The sequence below is a fragment of the Leiobunum rupestre genome, chromosome 11 (genome assembly GCF_980474605.1).
Source record: "Leiobunum rupestre chromosome 11, qqLeiRupe1.1.hap1, whole genome shotgun sequence".
NCBI lineage: Eukaryota > Metazoa > Arthropoda > Arachnida > Opiliones > Sclerosomatidae > Leiobunum > Leiobunum rupestre.
In genome coordinates this window covers 12,568,884-12,590,040 of record NC_143394.1, presented here as the reverse complement: position 1 = coordinate 12,590,040, position 21,157 = coordinate 12,568,884, and the positions used below count along the sequence as shown (strand labels likewise).

Here is a 21,157-nt window from a genome sequence, read left to right as displayed (position 1 = left end):
ACAAGAGGCTGTTCAACACTTAAATATTAATTTTATAAGTTAAAATACAAAATTAAAAGAGTTCAGCTGAACTTCTTCGTATTTCGTGACGAATGAGCTACATACAAACAAGTTCAGCAAGCGTTGCTTATTTTATATAAAGGCCTATTGAAGTAGCCCTAATTGCACTGCAGAGAAATGGTCTCTGTGGTGGTCTAGGCGCACTTGGTTTTTCTTCTTGGATATCAAAAGCTTGGAGGATAAAAAGTATTTCTGGAGTTAGTCCAAGAGCCCATGACAAAATAAGCATGTGATAAGCTACACGATGGGTCAAGGTATTTTTTAATTAGGTTAGTGATTTGTAACCAAGAACTGTTTGTCTTACGGGTCAAAGTGGGGGCTTTCCGGAATTACGAACCACGTGACGTCACTTCCGGTGACCTTGAAAATTATATGACCTGATATTGGTATCATTCGATTGGTCTCAACGTGTTCTTACCAAATATCGCTCAATTAACCTTCAAATCTGAACCAAACGGCGTAAAAGACTAAAAAACTAATTTCGAGCCTATCCCAAACTTACATGTATAAGACAAAATTACTTTTTAAGTGGAATGGTTCCGTTCGGGACGTTCAATTTAATTTTGATCGGACGCCGTTTAGTGCTGCCATCACTGAGACCAATTTAGAACTAGTTAACCTTTTTTTCGTGTTTTTCAAGGTTAGATGACAGCAGGGCAGATTAGCAGAATCTCAGTCTTTCTTCGTGATGGGATAATTTCAAAGTAAATTTATTATTTTAATTTGGGAAATATTAAAATGGAAGACGGAATATTTTTTAAGTCTATTTACGACGAACACACTAGGTGGTTTCTTTTCGCTTGTTCCGGGATTTCGGAGTAGGGTAAGAAGAGTAAGATTATGACGTCATTTTACTCCGATTCTGGGGTGGCGAATAGTCGGAGTAAAAAAGTTTTTTCAAAATGGCTGCCTGTAGCCTTTTTAGCAGATAAATTCTGGCTAGCAGACGACAAAATCCGATTTACTCCTTTACACCTCCTTTCCAGAAGGATTAAAAAGAGTAGCTCTAATACTCAGGAAAAAGGGAATAGTTTATGGGGCGGAGTAATTCTCATCCCCGGAACAAACGAATAAAACGTTTTGGAATAAAAAGAGTACACTTTTAGTCCGAGAACAGGCGAAAAGAAACCACCTGCATTTCTAAAAAAGATGTAAAGGTAATTATCAATTCCTAATAAATTTCTAATTAAAGACGTGCGTTCGACCACTCCAGAAATACTTTTTATCCTCCAAGTCAAAAAGACAACTATAATATGCGAAAACGTCGTTGCACATGACCAGACTTTAGTGAAATTATCCGCCATTACTTTAGCGCGTGTAACTCGAAACCTATCACGGCGAATCGTACAAACAAGACATCGTTCTTATTCTACGTGTCATATAAATCTTCTGAATGTTTAAAACCGACATTAGTGTACAATATCCGTATTATTAGACGTAAAACATGTTTAAGAATGCCGCCAACAATTTAGAGACAAATTCCGTTAATAAGAAAGCCAATTTAATAAGTCAAACACTGTGTCTAATTGGAATTGTGATCCCATTGCGACAAATTCAGATCACAAACCCCATTCTAATCGATTGTTTTCATGAAAGGGTGATATTGAAATAGAGTGCATCACTATTTAAATATATAGTTTCTAATTGGTTATGTATATAGAAAGAAATTACAAACAATATTTGGCAGTTTAACTAAACTAGTGTAGTAAGTCGGAAACTTTTCCGGAAAATGACCTAGGCCTTTTTTCCTGAAAATGATTCGTAATTTTCCGAAAAAAATAAAAAAAAGTTTGCATTCCATGATTAGTCTAATATTGTTTGCAAAGTTAATTAAAGCGGCATTTTCGCCTCAATTTGGAATCTAAAAGTAAAACTAAACCTCTAGACTAGCTTTAAAATGATTAACAATGTAACACTATTAATGTTTTGTAGTATGTTTACTCTGCCGTGCAAAGCACAAAAGCATTAACGACCAAATTTTCGATTTACAGATTTTGGTTTTATTTCACCTTATTTTATACGTTAAATTCAATTTTGAACTAATTTTCGAATTAAAAATTTTTGTTCGTAGAGAAATGATTTGTTGCAAAACGCATTATTTTAGGTTTTTGCATTATTTTCAAACCAAAAACGCATTAATGTGTTTATTTTCTTTAAAAGTCAAATCAAGACGCATTGTTTTCGCTTTTTAAGACATAAATAGTCCAACATATACGTGGTAAAAAGCATTTTTTTAATGATATTTCTGAAATATAGTTTGGCCTGTAAATTGTTTAGTACTAGAATATAATTTGAGTTGAAAAATCCAAGTCTACTATATAAACTTGAAAGAAGTAAGTTGGGGTATCTTAAGGCAAAGAAAGTTTGAATTTCGCGGGTTTTCTCCATATTTTGGTTTTGGTCGTTAATGCTTTTGTGCTTTCACAGCAGAACGGTTATTAGACATTTTATATCGATAAAAAGTAAGAAAAATAATAAAAACATTTATTTTTCCGATTTGCGGAAACCTTTTTGAAAATTTTTCCGCATTTTATTTTTCCGGAAAATTAACAACACTAAACTAAACCAATTGATTGGGGTTCCACTTAATATTTAACTAAATTTTCAGTTGAAAGTGGATCATATTTGTGTATTTTTTCACAATAAGCCGGGATATCTAAGCAGCAAGACGGGTTTTCTTGTCTTTTGTTTCGCCTTCTATTGCCTCTAATACGGGTTATCAGGCCGTTAAATATTTAATATTTAAAAACATTTTCAATGAATTAAAACCAAATAAATTGTGAACTAGTTTTTTGAAATTCGGCTACATTTGGGTAGTTTTTATTTATAGTGCAAAACGCTTATAAAAAATGACTGAGAATAGGCGATATTATAAAGTCAGATATGCTTGCTCAACTTGTTAAAATGGGATAACGAAATAGTACAGTTAAAGCCTACGGATGAATTCATAGGCTCTTTGGTGGGAAAGCTAATAGAGATGTATCACGTCGTCTGCTCTCCCTAGCTTTACCAGTGGAAACGGTCGCCATGTTGTGGGGGTTTCTCTTTGCTAAGAAGCATTAGTGACGTTGGTCACGTGGTCACTAAAATATCTCTATGGAAGCATAGTGGAAGGTGGCCTTTACCATCAAAACAAGAAGGCCACGTTACTTTATTATATCGCTTATTTGTTGCCTACGTTATTATAAAGGCCAGTGCGAGGGAAATCTCTTCTATTATTTCTAGCATTTTAGTTCGCCAATTTTGGCCACTAGGCTCTCTTGTTATCTGTTAAATAGATCTCATGAGTCATGAATCACTAATTCAGTAGCTTCAAAATCCTTTTTTGTAGGTTTAATCACAGACCATCTATCCCAAGAGGGACATGTATCGCTGGTAGTAATTTAAATTTTTCTCTGTCTCGAAAGTTATGCGGCTCTTTTAGGAGCGCGCCATCTCACGGAAAGTAGAGAAAGTTTCGAAGGTACAATAAAAAATGTATGGTAAAAGCTGGCTCGCGCACGGGGTTTTTAATTTTAATTTCGTAAAATAAGCAATTTTCAAGCGGTATTTTCTGTTAGCTGTAAAAAACGTACACTTTTAAGACACCTTTTTGGTCTGTGGTTTAATCTAACAAGTCGGTCCAGGCCGTAATATTAGTTCCACATCAGTGTATTCGAGTGGGCAAACCCATACACCCTTAGTAGACACAGGTAGGCAAACTAATACAAAAACGGTTGAGGCTACGTGATTTCTTATCGTTTGATATATAAATTACCATTCTAAGTTGAAGAGTAGATGCCGCTCACCCTCAGGATAAGCGGGTGGGCAAACCAATACAAAACCTGTTGAGGCCACGTGATTTCTTATAGTTTGATATATAAATTGCCATTCTAAGTTAGAGAGTGGATGAAATAGGTAAGCAAAACACGACGAACACAATTCTTTTAAATTATTGAAATTAGTGGAAATATAATTTAAAGAAATTCTTAAACTGGGATTCAAATGTGTTTATTTTAGGAAATGTATATCAAACATTTGGGTAGTTTAGGCAAATTCATAAAAAAATACCCACGAATGTAATTTGGCAAAACAGAAATTAATAGAATAATGTCATTCTCGAATTTTATATTATATCGGTGATTAAATTGGTATTTTCTCACAGCAGATATTTAATATGGGTTATTAACAACTGCATAAATCATATTATTGCAAGAATGTATTTATGTACTAAGAATATGGCAAGACGGAGATTCTGTCCCCATGGTCACATACTTTGCAGCTTAAGGGCCTGTTGCAAAAGCCCTAGCCAAAGTGCTAGCCCATTGAATTTAACATGTGCGATTCTAGCAAAGCAGACTTTTGCAACAGGCGCTAAGTTCGACTGCTTTGGATTTTTTGGTCTCATTCTTTCACGTAGACGTGAGCGTAGACGATTTTAATCTTTTACTTTTATTGTTCTATCGAATGATACCAACAAGGGGGCGGAAATTAACGGCACTGTGTGCGCGTCAAAGAGTGCTATCGAATGAGACCACTCTTGGACGCGCACACAGTGCCGTTAATTTCCGCCCCCTCCGACCAGCGCCTTAAAGGGAGAGTGACCGAAAAAAACAAGTTGGTCTTGTTTTTTTCGGTCACACTCCATTTAAGGGGGTTGGTCGGAGGGGACGGATATTAACGGCACGCGTGAGGGGGTGGAAAATCTTTGGACGAACTATACAAACTATAAAAGTGTCCAAGGCTAAAAGTCCAAGCAGGAAGAGCCTGCTTGGTAAAGGCGTCGTTTTTGGAGATTACGCGGCCAGAAATCTGGGTTTGAATCCCGGTGACGCCAATAATATAATTTTTTTTCCGCCGCTCCATCTACCGTGTAGTCGCTTTCCACGACGCCGACGCCGACGCTGACGCCAAACAAACAAACACCCAACACTTATCGACATTCCGTCCATAGCAATAGTCCCACTTCGATATATATATATATATATCGATGTGGAACTAAAAATATATAAAATTGGTTGATTTTAAAATTCATTTTGCGCGTGAAAGTACGCCGCCAGGATAGGGTATAGAAGCAGGTAAATATGCCTGTTATACGTCATAATTTAAAGGTAGTGTCGCGCGCAAAAACTTTATTTTGAAATCGGTCAATTTAATAACACCAAATAACTCCCCCTCCCCCTCAAACACTAAATCACACTTCCAGGAAATCGCCAAGAAGTAATATTTCCGAGAGCCAGGGGGCCTATAGAGTGCCAGCAGCTTGAAACCCTGCGACGTCACCAATGTTAAACGTCTATTGAGAAAAAAACGCGAGTTTTCATGACAACCATTACGGAAGCTACGGCTGTGACGTCACTAACTTTTCAAAACGCATCAACTGCTAGCACTCTATTCTGTAAATATTCGAAATCCAATTTTCGATCGAAAACTAGATTTCGAACTTCGAGATCTCGACGAATGGTATTCGGTAAAGATTTCGAATAAGCATATTAAATCAATACAAATTGTCGAAGTCGATTTCGACATGGTATTCAATTTTTTACAGAATCGCCCCCCAGGACCCGCTAGGTATTGTGTACATAGTGCTTGTGGAAATAATAGAAACTTTTCCCCTGTAAACAGAACGTCGCGTTTTTGCCAAGCCTTAATATGTCAAAAAAGGTACCTGGTTAAAAGGGAACACTTGTTTCGTACCATACAGGTGAAATATTTCCATTATTTTAACAAGCACCAAATAAACAGTAACTTACACGTCCTGGCTCTTAGAAATTTTACTTCTTGGCGATTTCCTGGGAGGATGATTTATTGAAGCGCTTATTGGAAAACCCCGGAAAGACCACACCCCGAAATTTTTGTCCCAAATGCTCTAGTAGCCTCCTCAATTATAACACACACCTTAAAATTATGAAATTACATTCAAAATTAAGTCTATTACTTATTGATTTATATCATACGTATGTCAAATGAGAAAAACAAATATGGAATTGCTAGCGTGTCTTAAATAAATGATAAATTAGGTTTTAGTATAGAATTATTGTATGGGTATCATATCAATCCCCTCCCACCTGTCACCTTTGTAAGACCCCCTCCCCCTCTTACAAGGAGACCTTGGAGGAGACATCCCGAAGTGTAACCCACCGATTTTGTTCAAACTCGGGAATTTATTCAATGGGCAACCATTTTGCAACGAAAAATGTTTTTGACAACAACAAATGGAAATTTTCCCATTGAAAATAACATGGGATTCTGACCGATTCCTAGCCCCCCCCCCCCCCCCCCCCGTGAAAAATTTGAAAATAATTCAAAATTTCGAAAGTGCCAAAAAAAGAAAAATAAATAAAAATTGACAATAAAAACATCAAAATTGATCAACTTTTTATCAATTTGAGGTCAAAATCCCATGTTATTTTCAATGGGAAAATTTAATATTTTGTATTGTCAACAACATTTTTCGTTGCCATGGCAAAACGGTTGCCCATTGAATAAATTCCCTTTAGGATTTTTCATCATACATGAACGTCTACCAATCCCCCGAGTTTGAACAAAATCGGTGGGTTACACTTCGGGATGTCTCCTTGTTAGTGCGTTACGTCACTTGTGAACGAACTCAATAATATGACCTTTGCTAGGCCTTGCCCGTAAAGAAATCCCGAGTTTCTTTAAGCCTTAGCACGGTCGAACCAGCATATAGCAAACAAGTATCTACCTATCATGGAAGAAAATGTATTACTCGCATAAAAATTCTCGCAGCCTGAAAGTGTTGGTTAAAAGGAAAGTATCGGGACGAAACCCAGGCGCCGGGTCACAGCCCGAGGCTTAGCACCGACTTTAAACCCAAGCATACTCCTTTAACAAAAATTGTGAACATTTTAGGCGCGGGGAAATCGACCAACTAAATCTGTTTGAAAATTTGAAACTGTGAATTTTATGTAGCCATGTGGACCAAAAACCCCGTACAGGGACTTGTTTGAGACACCAGAACACCGGTTTTGGGGGAAAGCAAGGACGAAGATACTAGTTCATTTCGAACCAACATATTCATTAAAATTTTAGAAAATTATTTTCCCCTAAATTCAGCACGACTACCTATTTTACTCCGAGCCAATCCAATTTAAGTATTGAGTCCTTCTAAGGGGTCCTCGGTCCTTCAAACCCCTGCGTTAATTGAAGCGTAGCGAGCTAAGATTACCTTAGACCCAATAGTACACGCGGAATTTGAAGGAGTTGTAGGGGGTGAGTTGAGATGTATGCCTGTTTTTTCCCCATTTTCCTACGATGAGTTAAAGAGAGCTTCAAAGTGTGACCTACTAGCCCCTGGAAGTAGGCTGCAACAAGCGCCAAACCAAGCAGCAGGGACTTTAAATACTGTTCAAGTTTACTTTTTTACGCTGGTTACCTTGATTTGTTTACAAAGTCCTTTTTTACTTATCACACGAACCTAAATTTTAATGTTCGCATTTCCCTGCTGCTTGGTTTTGCGCTGGTTGCAGCCTACTTCCAGGGGCTAGTAGGCCTAACTATCCGGCGCTCTTTTAACTCATCGTAGGAAAATGGAAAAAAAACAGGCATACTTCTCAACTCACCCCCTACAACTCCTTCAAATTTTTGCATAACCCTTCACCTTTCCTCGCTGTATATTTCCCCCTTTCTCTCGGTATATGCTTTTGAAAAACCACCGTAGAAGGCGTAGATGGCGCCCCTATAGTTTATTATAAATATTGAAGCTAAGCTAACTTTTTTTTTTTTGCTGTTTTTGGTATTTACAAAAATGCACGCCTACAAAAAAATGTTGCCATATAAACACGTACCGATTTACGCGAGGACGAAACTAGCTGGGACGGTAGCTTATAGCTACGGTAATATGCTGTAGAGGGTTCATCTTCTCTACAGCGCCATCTCTTGAACGCAACACGAAACATTTTTTAATAATTGTAATTATATTATTTTTATAACTACGTTATATTTTTTAATACTTGCATATCACGTATAAATTAAATTTATATTTTAATTCATTTTTATTTATGAATTATTCCGTAGTTATTTTAGTTATATGAAGAATATATTTATTTATAACCCCGTCACGCTAAGGAGGGGGGGGGAAGGAGGGGGTCTTATTTTTTGCGTCCTCGCAGCAGCGTTAATCGCGTCGAAAAACGAAATTTTTAAGAACCAATGAGATTGCAGTATTATTTGATTTTATTAAAGCGGAGGAGCATACCGGGGGCCCTAACGGCTGGAATTGGAGAAACGCTAAAAATAATCTCGACATATTCATTCTCCCTGAGTATAAATAAATACATTCTTGGTTATATATTGTAATTTTATTCATTATTAATTGATATTATAAAAATAACTCATTTTATACAAAAAAAACATCGTTACAGCATTTTCCACGAGTATTTTTAGAAGTAGAAAATTTCCCATTTGTGAAAGTTTCCATAATTATTACTTTCATTTCCGCTCACTAGATGACGCCATCTGACCCTTACCAAACTAAATAAAATCCAATGGAAATGAAAACTCTACCGGTTCTAAGTTCTTCCTCGCGTTCCTTGGTTCTTGGTTAGTAGTTGGTTACTTTCAAAAAAGTGTCATAAACTTCTGGTGTTATAAATGGGTGAACAATACCACTAACAACTTATATGTGGGTCAAAGCGATTGGCCCAAACATCTCTATTTCGGGGAAAGAGAATATTAATAGCCTGAAATATTTTCCCGGGGCCAGAGCATTTACTATTTACGACCGGAAAGCTTTAGAAAACAGTCTTTTTATAGAAATGTTCTCTATTCCTTCGCAAACACTCGATTTTTCTAGTTTTCTATTAAATCGCGAAATAAACTTTTTTTGTATTCTTCGGCCGACGACGAAATTGTTACTTTTTTTCCCGACACGAAAACAAGTTGGCTCTGAGTTAGTTTGGCACGTTGAGAAATAGAGCAATCTCTAATAATAATACCATAAGTAACGTAATATCGCGGAAGTAACGTAATATCGCGGAAGTATGACGACGCCAACTCATCAGTGGCGTAGCCAGGATTTTGTTTCGGCGGGGGGGGGGGGCACACCATTGAAAAAAATATATATTTGTACGTACGACCACTGCGACTCATCTTAAAAGTCACAATAGACGACTATTTTTCAACTGCTATTTTTAGCAACGACAACATTAATCATGACGTAGCTAAGGGCTGACAACTATTCGCCAGTTGATAAATATCCATCTTTTTCATTGGAGGTGCCAAATTCTACTGAAAATTGAAACGCTTACTTTGAGAAAATAATGATGAATTATCAAATTGGTATATAAAATTGGCTATTATAAACCCTAGCTTCGTCTCCGAATTTTGGTATTTTCGAATTTGAGATATAAACGATTTTTTTCTCGAATCTATTGCCATCCAACTATCCTGCCAATGACTTTGCCATAATAAAGAGTACGAAGGTACCAGTTCCATATTCTGAAACACTATTTTTATAATTGGTTGGCTCTCACTTAAAATTAGTGGTGTTAATTTTCCGGAAAAATAAAAGTTTCGGCAAATCGGAAAAATAAAAAAATTGAAACATAAATTCCTTTTTAAGGGTTTTTAATTTTTATCGATAAAAAATGTCTAATATCAGTAAACATACTACAAAACATTAATAGTGTTACATTGTTAATCAGTTTAAACTAGTCTAGAGGTTTAGTTTTACCAGGGACATTCAATATACAGGACGAGTCATTGAAATGAAAATTTCGCACGAAACGTCCCACGTCTCAGCGGATACTTTTCGCGCAAAGAGAGTCGATGTAAACAAACCGTGACGTCACGATTTTGAAAGCACGTGTAAAAGTCGTCTGCTTTGCTCGCTTTGCCTTATCTCTTTGGAAGCAAACGAATTAAGATATATTAATTTTAGAATTGAAAATAAATTATCCTAATAATAAATTAATACAGCTGTAAAGAGATCGCAACGAAAACGTCTAAGCCTAGGGCTCATTTTCTAAGGTGAAACCATTCCTACTATAACCAAATGTGTGTTATTGTGGAGCATTCATACGCAAACTAATTAAAAAAAATTACACAACAATCTCTTATAAATGGTTTATTGTATCACCACCATACCTTATATTCATCTGTTTCTACCTGGCGATCCATTCTTCACCTAAATGATTTTTAGGTTTTGAAAATGTTACAAAAAAACTTTTTCCTTGCTCTTCATAAAAAGCGAGTCATTTTTACAGCTCCCATTAACACATCTTTTAGTTTTTCCCATTGTTAAACGTATCTGGGATTAACTTATCAAAAAATAATGCAACATTTTCAAGGCAATAGTAAAAGGCTAAAGCTCGCCTAAACACGGGCAACTTTGATTTCTCGCGCATCTCTCGCGCTACAGCGGCCATCTCATTCGTTGACGTTCCTGTGTTAACCTATGAGCAAAAGATGTGTATGACGTCAGCGCCCCTAGCGGATTATTATTTTTAGTATAGTTTTTACATTGGGGACAATATAACCACCGAGCGTGGCGCTGAACTCCTACACATTATAGTACAGTTTATAGGGGGAAAATCCTTGCTCGCGGAATTTCGACGAATGTGTTGGCCGTAGTAGCGCGAACAGCGCGTTATCAAAGTTGGCCGTGGCCTAAATAACACTCGGCTCCGCCATTTTGTTTGTTTACATCGTCTCTTTTTTTCACTGAGAAATTTTGTTTCAGTACTGCCAGATTTTGGGACAAGTAAGGCTAGAATAAAAAACATGGGCGATTCCATTCAGTGACTCGTCCTGTATATTGAATGTCCGTGGTTTTACTTTCAGATTCGAAAAAATTAGCGAAAATGCCGCTTTATTTAAATTTGCAAACAATATATTAGACTAATCGTGGAATGAAAACTATTGTTTATTTTTTTCGGAAAAATACGGAAAATATTCTGCGGAAACTTTTCCGACTTACAAAACTACTTAAAAACCAACGTAATTCAGAACACTGACATACTGATGAAAAAAGAAGGTTACATTTGGGGCTAATTTTTATACCAAATATTTGTAAACGTTTTCTATGGGCAAGAAATATCGAATTCCCTGACTTTTAGACCCATTTTTAAAGTCCCTGACTTTTCCAAGTTATCTAGGTACCCGTAATTTGATTAAAGAGGTCTTTCTCGGGGAATTATTTGCGTCAAGGTGTTACGTTACTTTTGGTAGAGTATCTATCTCAATTCCTACTTAAAATATTAAAAAGGGCCTCTTAACGACAACGAATAGACTGAATGTATTAGTTTCTCCTGGGAAACGTTTATTGGGTAGCAGTGAAAACCGAAAAGCAGTTTTTGTTCCGTCCCAAAGGAAATCTAGTAGTAGGGACTCAAAGCACGGGGGGGGGGGGGGGAGAGTGTGGGGAGTTCGACCAATTTCGGAATTATGGCACTCACACACGACTCAAAGTGAAATTACCCGAATGCGACGAATAGCCCCAAGCAAACGCTAGAAATGGGTACGGTTTACGCATAAATAGCTAGGGCGCCATAACAAATGTCTTCCGCTTGGCAAACCCACGAAATTTGATAATGTCCGTTACTCGCGTTCGGGTCTATTTTCCGCCGCCGTATTGTACATAACTCTTCAACCTTTAAGACTAAAAAGGAAAATAATGCATCAATCGATAGGAAATAGCATGCCCTCGCAGCTGCAATATTAATTTGGACGATCGTGAACTCGAAATTGGGTCTTCTTGCCCAGTTTAGTAATTTTGGCGATTTTCCAGTAGAAATCTACGCGCATTTCTGAAATTTAGTTCGATTTGCTTGTAACGATATTTTCACTTAAGCCTTGACCACTTTAACTTACGTTTATAGTTGGACAGTAAATTTAGAATTTAAAATAAGGATTTTAGACAATTTGGCCGACCCCCACTCGAGAGGGGGTTGCAACACAAATAATTGTAATATTTGGCGTTAGGTCTCGAGGGGGTGCCAAATGGGCCCCGAAATCACACGGGGCGAAGGAGCATCAAATGGTATAAACGCGCCTTTGACTGCGCATGCCGCGAACCAATTGAATATTAAGATACACTCGACGTATATTTACAAATATTTCATCCTAGACCTCGAAAGGAGCAACATTTTTAACAGACGACGCGAAAACAATGATATAATATGAGAATAGTTGCAAAATTCCGAATGCAGTTGGCGCTAGTCGCGTTTGAACCCCTCCGTCTCGCGCGAGTTCACGGTCACTGACGAAACCGATTTCGCAGCTCTCCGCAACTCCTGTATACTTGTTTTATTCCTACAAGTTTTTATTAGTGTTTTTAACCGGTTTAATCCATTGTTAACAACCGGTTTTAACCATACTGGATTTTTTAATATTTTAAGAAGCCTGTTTTTTTCCAACTCTGATTGAATATAGCGTACTATATAATTTATAGCATACCGTTGAAATTATCGTACGGCTCGATATTATCGACGAGTACGATAAATAGCGTACGTCTGGCAACGCTGAGGAGGATAATATAATTAAAAATACAATATCGAAGGCGGCAAACTTGCTACGTAAGGGGCGGGGGGGTTAATTGATATTGGAGATACGTGGTAGTGGTGATCTGATACGGGGCTGTTCACAAATTACGTAACGCAGAAAAACCACTTTTTAGACTCCAACCCGAGGGGCTGATCACTCCGCGTAATCGGTGTACAGAGCCGTACCTTTGACTGTACTAATGGGATTACGCGTAATCTTTGAAGTCCCTGAAATGACAACTGTATTTTTATGCAACACTTTATACCCACCCATGGGTTTTATTGTGGTGTTTTATCGGGGAACGCTTTTCCGTAAGCAGATATGAGGGACGTAAATAGAGCGCTTTTGTCCATTTTTAACAATGAAAAATCAATCTAAACTGAGGAAAAAATTTAAAACTTTAAAATTCACGTGGTAGATCCAGACTAATCGTTCTCGCACTTTTGTCCATCCCGAGCGGGGGAAAATAGGCGAAACTGTAGATCAAGGTCATATGAAATTCTTTTAAACGTGAGTAAAACAATGAAAATGCTTATGTTTTTACCTCTCCGAGGGGACAAAGTCCCCTAGGAGGGGTTATACAACCACCGTGTCTATCTGTGGGTCTGTGGGTCTGTCGCATTTTCGGTGCCAAGTGTAATCACTGCGTACGCAGTTTCTCAAAGGGTTGGCAAAACCACCGTGTGACGGTGAGCGTTAACGGATGCATTTGCGGTTTGGTTTGGATGGTGTTTTTTCGCTCACCGTCGTGACGGTTTGGTGTATTACGGTTTTTGTAATGTTTATGCGTAGGTTGTGAGTGTTGAATTTGTTGTGTTTGTGTTCTGATGGATGTGCATGTTGAGTCTGTTGTGTTTATATGGGCGTTTTCTCTCCAACTTCTTCTTAATGACTTTGGCACGGACCGAGTGCTGAGTGTAATGCTACCTCTCAACGTCCAATGGCAGTGTTTCCACAAGTTGTACACGGTATTCGTCTTAGTACCAATTTGCGATCGCATCGGGCGGGATTTGAACCCGAGACCTCCTGATTGACAGGCGTACGTTCTACCACAGAACCACCGACACTTGTTACGCCTTATTGAAAATTAGACCTTCAGCTTTATCGGAAGCGTATTTAATAGAGTACGAAATTTTGGTTTAATTGAAATAGAATTGAAATTGAAATTATTGCATCGAAGAAATTCTAATTTAGCGTTTCTCTATTGATTAAAAACAAATGCGCCACCCAGGTTTCGAACCCAGACCATTCGGCTTGGCAGTCGAGCGCTCTACCACAGAACCACCGATAGCTGCTTAGATTCACTGAAATTAAGACAGGCATCGTAAGCATAATAGGTAATAAAGTCTTTTTTTATTAATGAATTTATGAAGGCCTAATCTGTTTTTTTTTAAAGGTTAAATCTTGTTTTAGCGCAGTCAGCCGAGATTAGAGGGTTAAAGGGTAGACCCTGTGGGCGGTCCACTTTGTTAGTTTTTTTGTTATTTATTTACGGGTATTATTAACGACCTATTTATAGTTGTGTTAATTCAAAGGAGATAATTTAACGTTAATTGCTTTAAGAGCTGGCGGTTAGTCAAGTGGCTCTCTGTGCTTTGTTGATGGTAAGGTTTTTGCTTCTTGTAAATATATTTGGTGTGGATATTTGGATATCTACGATTTCTAACGCAGTCAATGATTTCCTGGGTGTGCGAGTCATTATATGATATTGGAAATTGGACGGCATTGGTCTTTTTCATGCGGTATGTGTCACAACGTCAACTGGAAGTTGAAATAAAATGAGCGTTAAAGATGCGGCAAGTATTTCGTAAGCGAGAAAAATACAAATACCATCTGTAGATGTTTCTTTCATTAAAATTTGCTTAGTATTATATTCAACTGATAAACATGTACTGTAAAAAGGGTTAAATTCAATTGTGCATTGTTTTAGTGAATCTAACTCGCTGTTGTAACTACTTAATTTATAATATTCTGAATAAATTAAACTCGATTGTTTCGTCTCAATTATTTAAATTAAAATTGAAATTTTATACCGGGCAGGGTTTGAACCGAGAATACGTTTTTCGTAAATAACTCTGAATTGCGGAGATATCTTTGGGGGTCGTATCGAGAAATTAATACCACTAGGGACCATACTTCCGAGGAGAGGTATATTTTGGCCTGCCAACTTGTTAATAATTACGACTGTTTCTGAAAGTTATGAAAATTTTATTCTACGATATTAAAAATAATATGTGTTACGTAACATTTTAGTGAAACCCCCCCCCCCCACCGTAACAATTAGTAACGCTTGCACAAACCCCCTCTCCCCCCCTACCGCGTTACGTAATTTGTGAACAGCCCCTACTGCGTTCTTACAATACACCGGGGTATTACGGGGACGACGCATCACCCTGTATACGCCGTTTTCGATTTGCGTTTTCTCTATTGAATAGCATTATTATGAAATAAATTCAAAGGTCTATTGATCCTAGTGTTTAATATGAATGTCGTTTTCTCCCTAGCTGGATCGAACCCCCGTCCATTGGGCTTCTTGCAAAGGACACTTGGAGGTCCTGGCTCTACTCATACACGCCAAATGCGACATCGAAATCCCCGACAAGGTAAGTTTTTCGACCTTAAATTTCCTATTTCTACCACCAGGTGTAACAGAAGCTAGTTACGTTAAAAACAAGTCGTAACGTGTGTTAGCAGACTAGTTTTCGATTTGGCTCAAATTTCCTTTAAAAATAAGTAAATGGATTTATAATATTATCTATAATAGAAAAATAATAATAATAATATAATTTTTACAATTGTGTACTTACGAATAGTTCTTTTTATAAAGTAACGTGGCCTTTTTGTTTAAATGTGGCTCTTACGTCGCAGTCTCTTACTTTGACAAGTCTACGAGCGCGCGCTAAATTATCGGGGATTTACGTATTTTCTGGCGCTCGAGCTTGTGCGATGAATACGCTAATAAAGCCGGGTCTTGTGACGTAAGAGCAACATTTTAACAAGATAGCCAAGACCACTTTTTATTTTATAAAATCAACTATTTAAGAATAACTTCAAACCCTATTTCGAGCGATGTTTATAAACTATAAACAAATATTCAACTCAGGACAAATTCGGTATTACTTTAAGCTAGGAGTAACAAACACAACACCCCACACAAGGAGAACGCAACCCGTACGTTTTTCATTGGCTAGACGCTTTAGCGCCTGCTGCCTTCGGAAGGGGAAAATTCGGAAATTGTCTTCCCCCCCGCCCGTAAAACGTTCATCGTAAAGGCTCGTGACGCTCGTCCAATGAAATTCGTACACAACCTTTCGTTAGCGTGTTTAAAGGCTAGCTGCGTTCTCCTTGTGTTTGTTGCTCCTAGCTTTAACTAACTCTTTAACGATTCTACGTAGAGATATAAAAAACCCATTGCGTGTTAATTGTTTTACAAGTAATGGTCAAACGTTTTTCTGGGCTTGAACGTTTCCTGTAATAAAGTTCAGAAGCGATAAAATGTTAAATGTCCGTTTTTAAACGGAACAAACGGGTTTGGTTTTAGGATTCTACAAATCGCATTGGAAAAATAATTAAGTTTTCTTTGCCTACAAAATTAATCAATTTAATTAAATTGAACGTTGAAATTAACAAATTTTACGTGGTATAGTTTTTCGAGCGACTTAAGACACCCTGTATTTGCAACTTTATTTAAATCAGTTAATTAAATCGCGATTTCGATCAAGTGATTCTTTTTAAATTATTAATTTAAATCACCTATTTTACTTTAATGTATTTATGAAAATGTATAGAAGTAGGTTACATAGCAAAACAAACTAAATTAAAATTAGTTTTTAAATAGTAATTTAATTTAATTCAAATTATTAAGAATGTCAAGAAAATGAGGTATATATCGTTAAAAAACTAAAAACTACTAAAAACAGAGCGATGGCGATTTTTAAAATTATAAATTTGGGCACCCCACTTAAATTATGGCACGAAAATGAACCAATTCCGCGTGGCATAGTTTTAAGAGCAGCTTGAGACACCCGAAATATTCTTCGGGTAATTTGCGTAAAAAAACTCATTTTACGGAGCTGAATAAAAATAAAAAATGACTAGCGAAGTCCAATATTTGCTCTGGCAATTGGGCTAAAAGGCATTTAGTGTTACGACGAAATTAATCAACTTTATAGAAAGGCCGAAGAAACGTTTAACGAGCCGTCTTTAATTAAAAGTCTTTATGGCTTTACTATTTCATTCTTATGGAAACCCCGGCGTCACGCGCCGAACACGCTTAGCAATCAAATGAGCCATTAAGGAATACATTACATCAGAAGTATATATTCGTCTGCCTACACTGCTAATATTATTTGTCACATTCGAATTCCCGGACTTTCCCATTTTTCTAACTGAGGTTTAATTGATTTATTTTAAGACACAATTTTAATAAACGTTTTTATATCTACATAATAGGCGATATTATAAAGTCAGATATGCTTGCTCAACTTGTTAAAATGGGATAACGAAATAGTACAGTTAAAGCCTACGTATGAATTCATAGGCTCTTTGGTGGGAAAGCTAATGGAAGCATAGTGGAAGGTGGCCTTTCCCATCAAAACAAGAAGGCCACGTTACTTTATTATATCGCCTATTCCAATTATTAATTTATTTTTACTTAGGGAGAAAAAGGTTCGGTTAGAAAATTAGCATTCAATCAATAGGTAGTGTCATACTTATTGTTATTATGTTACTTAAGGTAATGCACTTGAGTTAATGTTAAATTGAAGACGCAAGATTTAAACTAGAAAACCCTTTTAACATTTAATATTTTGGTCTAGAAATTGAACTAGCTCTTCAAAGTATCACGATAAATATTACATATTTATGATTTATTTTGAAGTTAGGGGGGATTTTTAGCGTTGTTCCCAATCCCCACCATGCTCGAAGAGTAAGCTCTAGTTTTAGTAACAATATACTAAAAATTCAAACCTACGGTAAGTTACCATCATAGCTGACGACATTTTGTAATTATACTACCGAAATCTATACGTTCGTAACTGAACCACTATTTAGCCGACGACAGTTTCAGAATTCATACAACTAATGGCAACCCGATTTTCGTGATATCTCCCAGTTTTCCCACGGATATTTCCCTGATTTTTCTATTTGCAATATAACCACAATTAAAACTTAAGATTTACAGAGTAATAATGTATAAAAGAAGTTATAAAGTCAAATATTATTATTTGTGCCAAAAGGTAGATACATTTTGTATAAGAAAACTTATTGATGTAAATTTGTACTCATAAGGGCAAACTTTCGGAACCCTCATAAATTTCCCTGATTTTTCCATAAAAATGGGAATTTCCCAGATATTTGCCTGACTTTTCTGTCGACAATCGAATTCCCTGATATTTCCAGGTTTTCAAGGTTTTCCATTTCTGTACGAACCCTGAGTGTCTAGAGTTGCCAGGGCTGGGTGGGGTCGTTTCATTTCTTTCTTAAAGACCAGGCGCGGAAAAATTGGGAACGTGGTCGAAAAAACGTAAACAATTCTGTAAAAAAGGGGGTAAAATGGAACGTGGGCTTTTTGAACGAGATAAGAACACGGTCTCCCTTTGATGAATAGGCTCTTCTAGAAATTCTGCCGCCAGTGCTTTCCCCCTCGCTACCCGAGAGCAACATTCAAGCAAGTCGAAATACCTGGCTTTTCATACAAAAATACTTAATAAAAATCCTGGCATGATTTTTTACATTAGGTGGCGTTATTACTTAATTTTTATTACTTCTTAAAACCATTTATTGGTACATTTCAATTCTTAAATTGTTATTATTCTAGATAAGGTTTATCAAAAGGCAGGTTAAGATACGAGAAATGTTTTCCACGCGTGCAGCCGCCTTAACTGTACCAGAATTAAACTTGTAGAAATATGGAACTAAAATGTAACGATATCAAATTTGATACACAGGCAACGAGGCTTTTCTCGAACTAAGGAGGCTCCGAAAATAGATAACATAAAACGTTTTCCATTTGGTTACACGAGATTCGCTCCGAATTTGACTAGACCACAAATGGAATATTCCATAAACATAGACCCACGTTTTGTTGATTTTAGGCTGCTGGTAATTTAGAATTTTCGCGTCGCATAAATTGACTCATAAAGAGTCTCGCCGAAGACTTGGTCTGCCATTTTGCAAAACAAGTTAAAAGGAACACGCGAAAATTTGTTCCGATCTCGATCTCAATCCGATGATCTGTCGAAATCGGCAGATGGGCTTTGGGCGATCTCGGAGCACCCGAGAGCGGGAAATGGAACACGCGAAACTTGATCGGAGCAGATCCGACCACGCGAATGGAACATAAAATGTTGATCAGAGCGATCTAGAGCGCTCGAGAGCAGTCAAATGGAAAACGCTAATAGTTATCATCCTTATCTGGAAAGCCTGCAAACCTAGTTGCGTGGTTAAATACGTAGATATTATTGCGATTCATTTATCTGTAAATGTTTTTAAACAATTAACTGTGAACAGTGCAATAACCATATCCCATTGATTATCGTTACTATTCCATTTATAATAATCTTATATTTTAAATTATACTCTCTTCATATAGGCTATCTTAGCTATATCAAGTATGTATTTGTTTACGAGGGATAAATAATAATATTAATAATCAGCTAGGCTAATACCCAAGGCACCACCTTAAGCCAGGCGCTCACTGCTCTTCGTAACGTCTCCGTCCTTCCTTTCACAAGCCTTTGCTTCGTAACGGAGACAATGCCTTGTGGAAGGCAGGACGGATACGAAACGGAGAGCCAGTGGGCGCCTAGCCTTAGGCCCAAGTCATCTTGCGACTATTAATGCCTTTAAACAGGTGGCCGGGTTACAATGCATAGGACAATTAATTTTAACAGTAGTTAACACTCTCCGCTATAATGCAATTTTAAACTATCCAATCAGGGAAGAAAATTTTGTATTTTAAATCTCGACAAAACCGTTCTCAACTGAAAACTTTCAACCAATCGTTGAAAATCAAAATTATGACGTCATGTTGCAATCAGAGTGCCATCTACTAACAAATAACGCCATCACCACGTTACCTCGGATGAATTTTACCCCTTTAAAGTCATCTTTGCCCGTTAAATATTGTAAATCGATCTATAAGCCTAGCTGATTATTTATTATTATTATTTATTTACCTCCAGACCTGCTTGGTGATTTAGAAAATACCAACCTAAAAGAACTAGACATAACCCGAATTTTTAGGAACAAAGAATTATCACAGTAGGGACTTGGAAGCATGACGTATATAATACATCATCCATTCTTTTTCCAATTACGAAAAAAAGAATACCAACATGGCGGCCATAGCCAAAGGTAGGGAGTCATGTCATGCTGCCAAGTCCCTATTATCAATTCTACCAAGGAGGATAATAACAGGAGGGGACACTTAATGTATTTTTCTAATAGACTGAAATTCGGTGCTGCCCTCTGAGTTAAAGCCGGTAAACTAACGATTTTGGCGGGATGTTCAAAATTTCGTCTGCTAATGTTAATGTAATTTAATGCTTACTAAGTGGGATAATAACCCTCCTTGTTGTTACTGCTGTTTTCTCCGACCATGGGCAAAATAATGATAAATCCAGGACATGACTCTGGTACCTTCCCACGTACTAAATCGGTCGTCGACCAAAAGTAACAGGCGGCCATTTTAGTAGGCGGGGAAAAGGAGCAAATAAAAGAAAAATGCGGAGCAAAATAAAGCAGAAATTTCCGGTTTCCCGAACGCCATCTAGTGTTGACTAAGTCGGAATTCGGAAATAAGTGGCGGTTGTTATTAAAAAATCCTGCCATATTGGCCTCTCAGTTTTAGATTAATTTTAACTATTCTAGGAAAGTATTATATAATTATATATATTATACTAATTATGAACTTAGTACGTATAAAAATAAGTACTTACATTTAAAACCACACTATATATGATAACTGTGAATAAATATTCCAGGATATTTACTACGACGACCACGTGTATTATTTTTGAAAACTGCCCCTAAAAAATATGCCCCCAAAATGACGTAGGTCCGCGATCGCGCGTTTTTTCCGATAGGGGGAAATAGTGGTCGGGTGTTAGCGCTATTGGACGGGTTTTTTGCATATAGTCATGTCCTGGATTTATCATTATTTGGCCCATGCTCCGACGACGCCATTTTAAATTGTTAAATAATGACAAAATTGATGACGTAATTGCGTATTTTACCGGACTTTCCTCAGACGGCGCTAGTGTTGCGCCAGTCCTCTAAAAACGGGCCGAGTGGCGCCTCCTGTTATTATCCTCCTTGATTCTACTGTACTGAAGTAGTTAAACACCATTAGATACCGCTTTTTAAATACTAGATGGCTCCAAAGTATTTATTTTAAAAATATTAATTTTTAGTCTTACTTTTTGAACCGCAATTTGGTCGGAGTTGAAGTTTCTAGTTGAAAAAAAAATGTAAATTGGCGCCATCTAGTATAAATAAATGCTTTAAAATGCTCAAAATGATTGTTTCGCATTTTGTGAATCAGTTTTATTGACGGCGCTCTAAAGCAGCGTTCAGACTATGTGAAAATATTACGTTAGCATCGGTCGTG

The 21,157-nt window shown here is 37.1% G+C and overlaps 1 protein-coding gene across 1 annotated transcript in view; it reads left to right on the top strand.

Moving 5' to 3' along the window:
• LOC149921370 (uncharacterized) overlaps positions 1-21,157 on the top strand; it is a 103,841-nt gene that overhangs the window by 45,898 nt on the left and 36,786 nt on the right. The window contains exon 3 of the mRNA XM_090162165.1: positions 15,051-15,149. Within this exon, the coding sequence (XP_090018291.1) occupies positions 15,051-15,149 (99 nt within the window). The remainder of the gene's footprint in view (positions 1-15,050; positions 15,150-21,157) is intronic.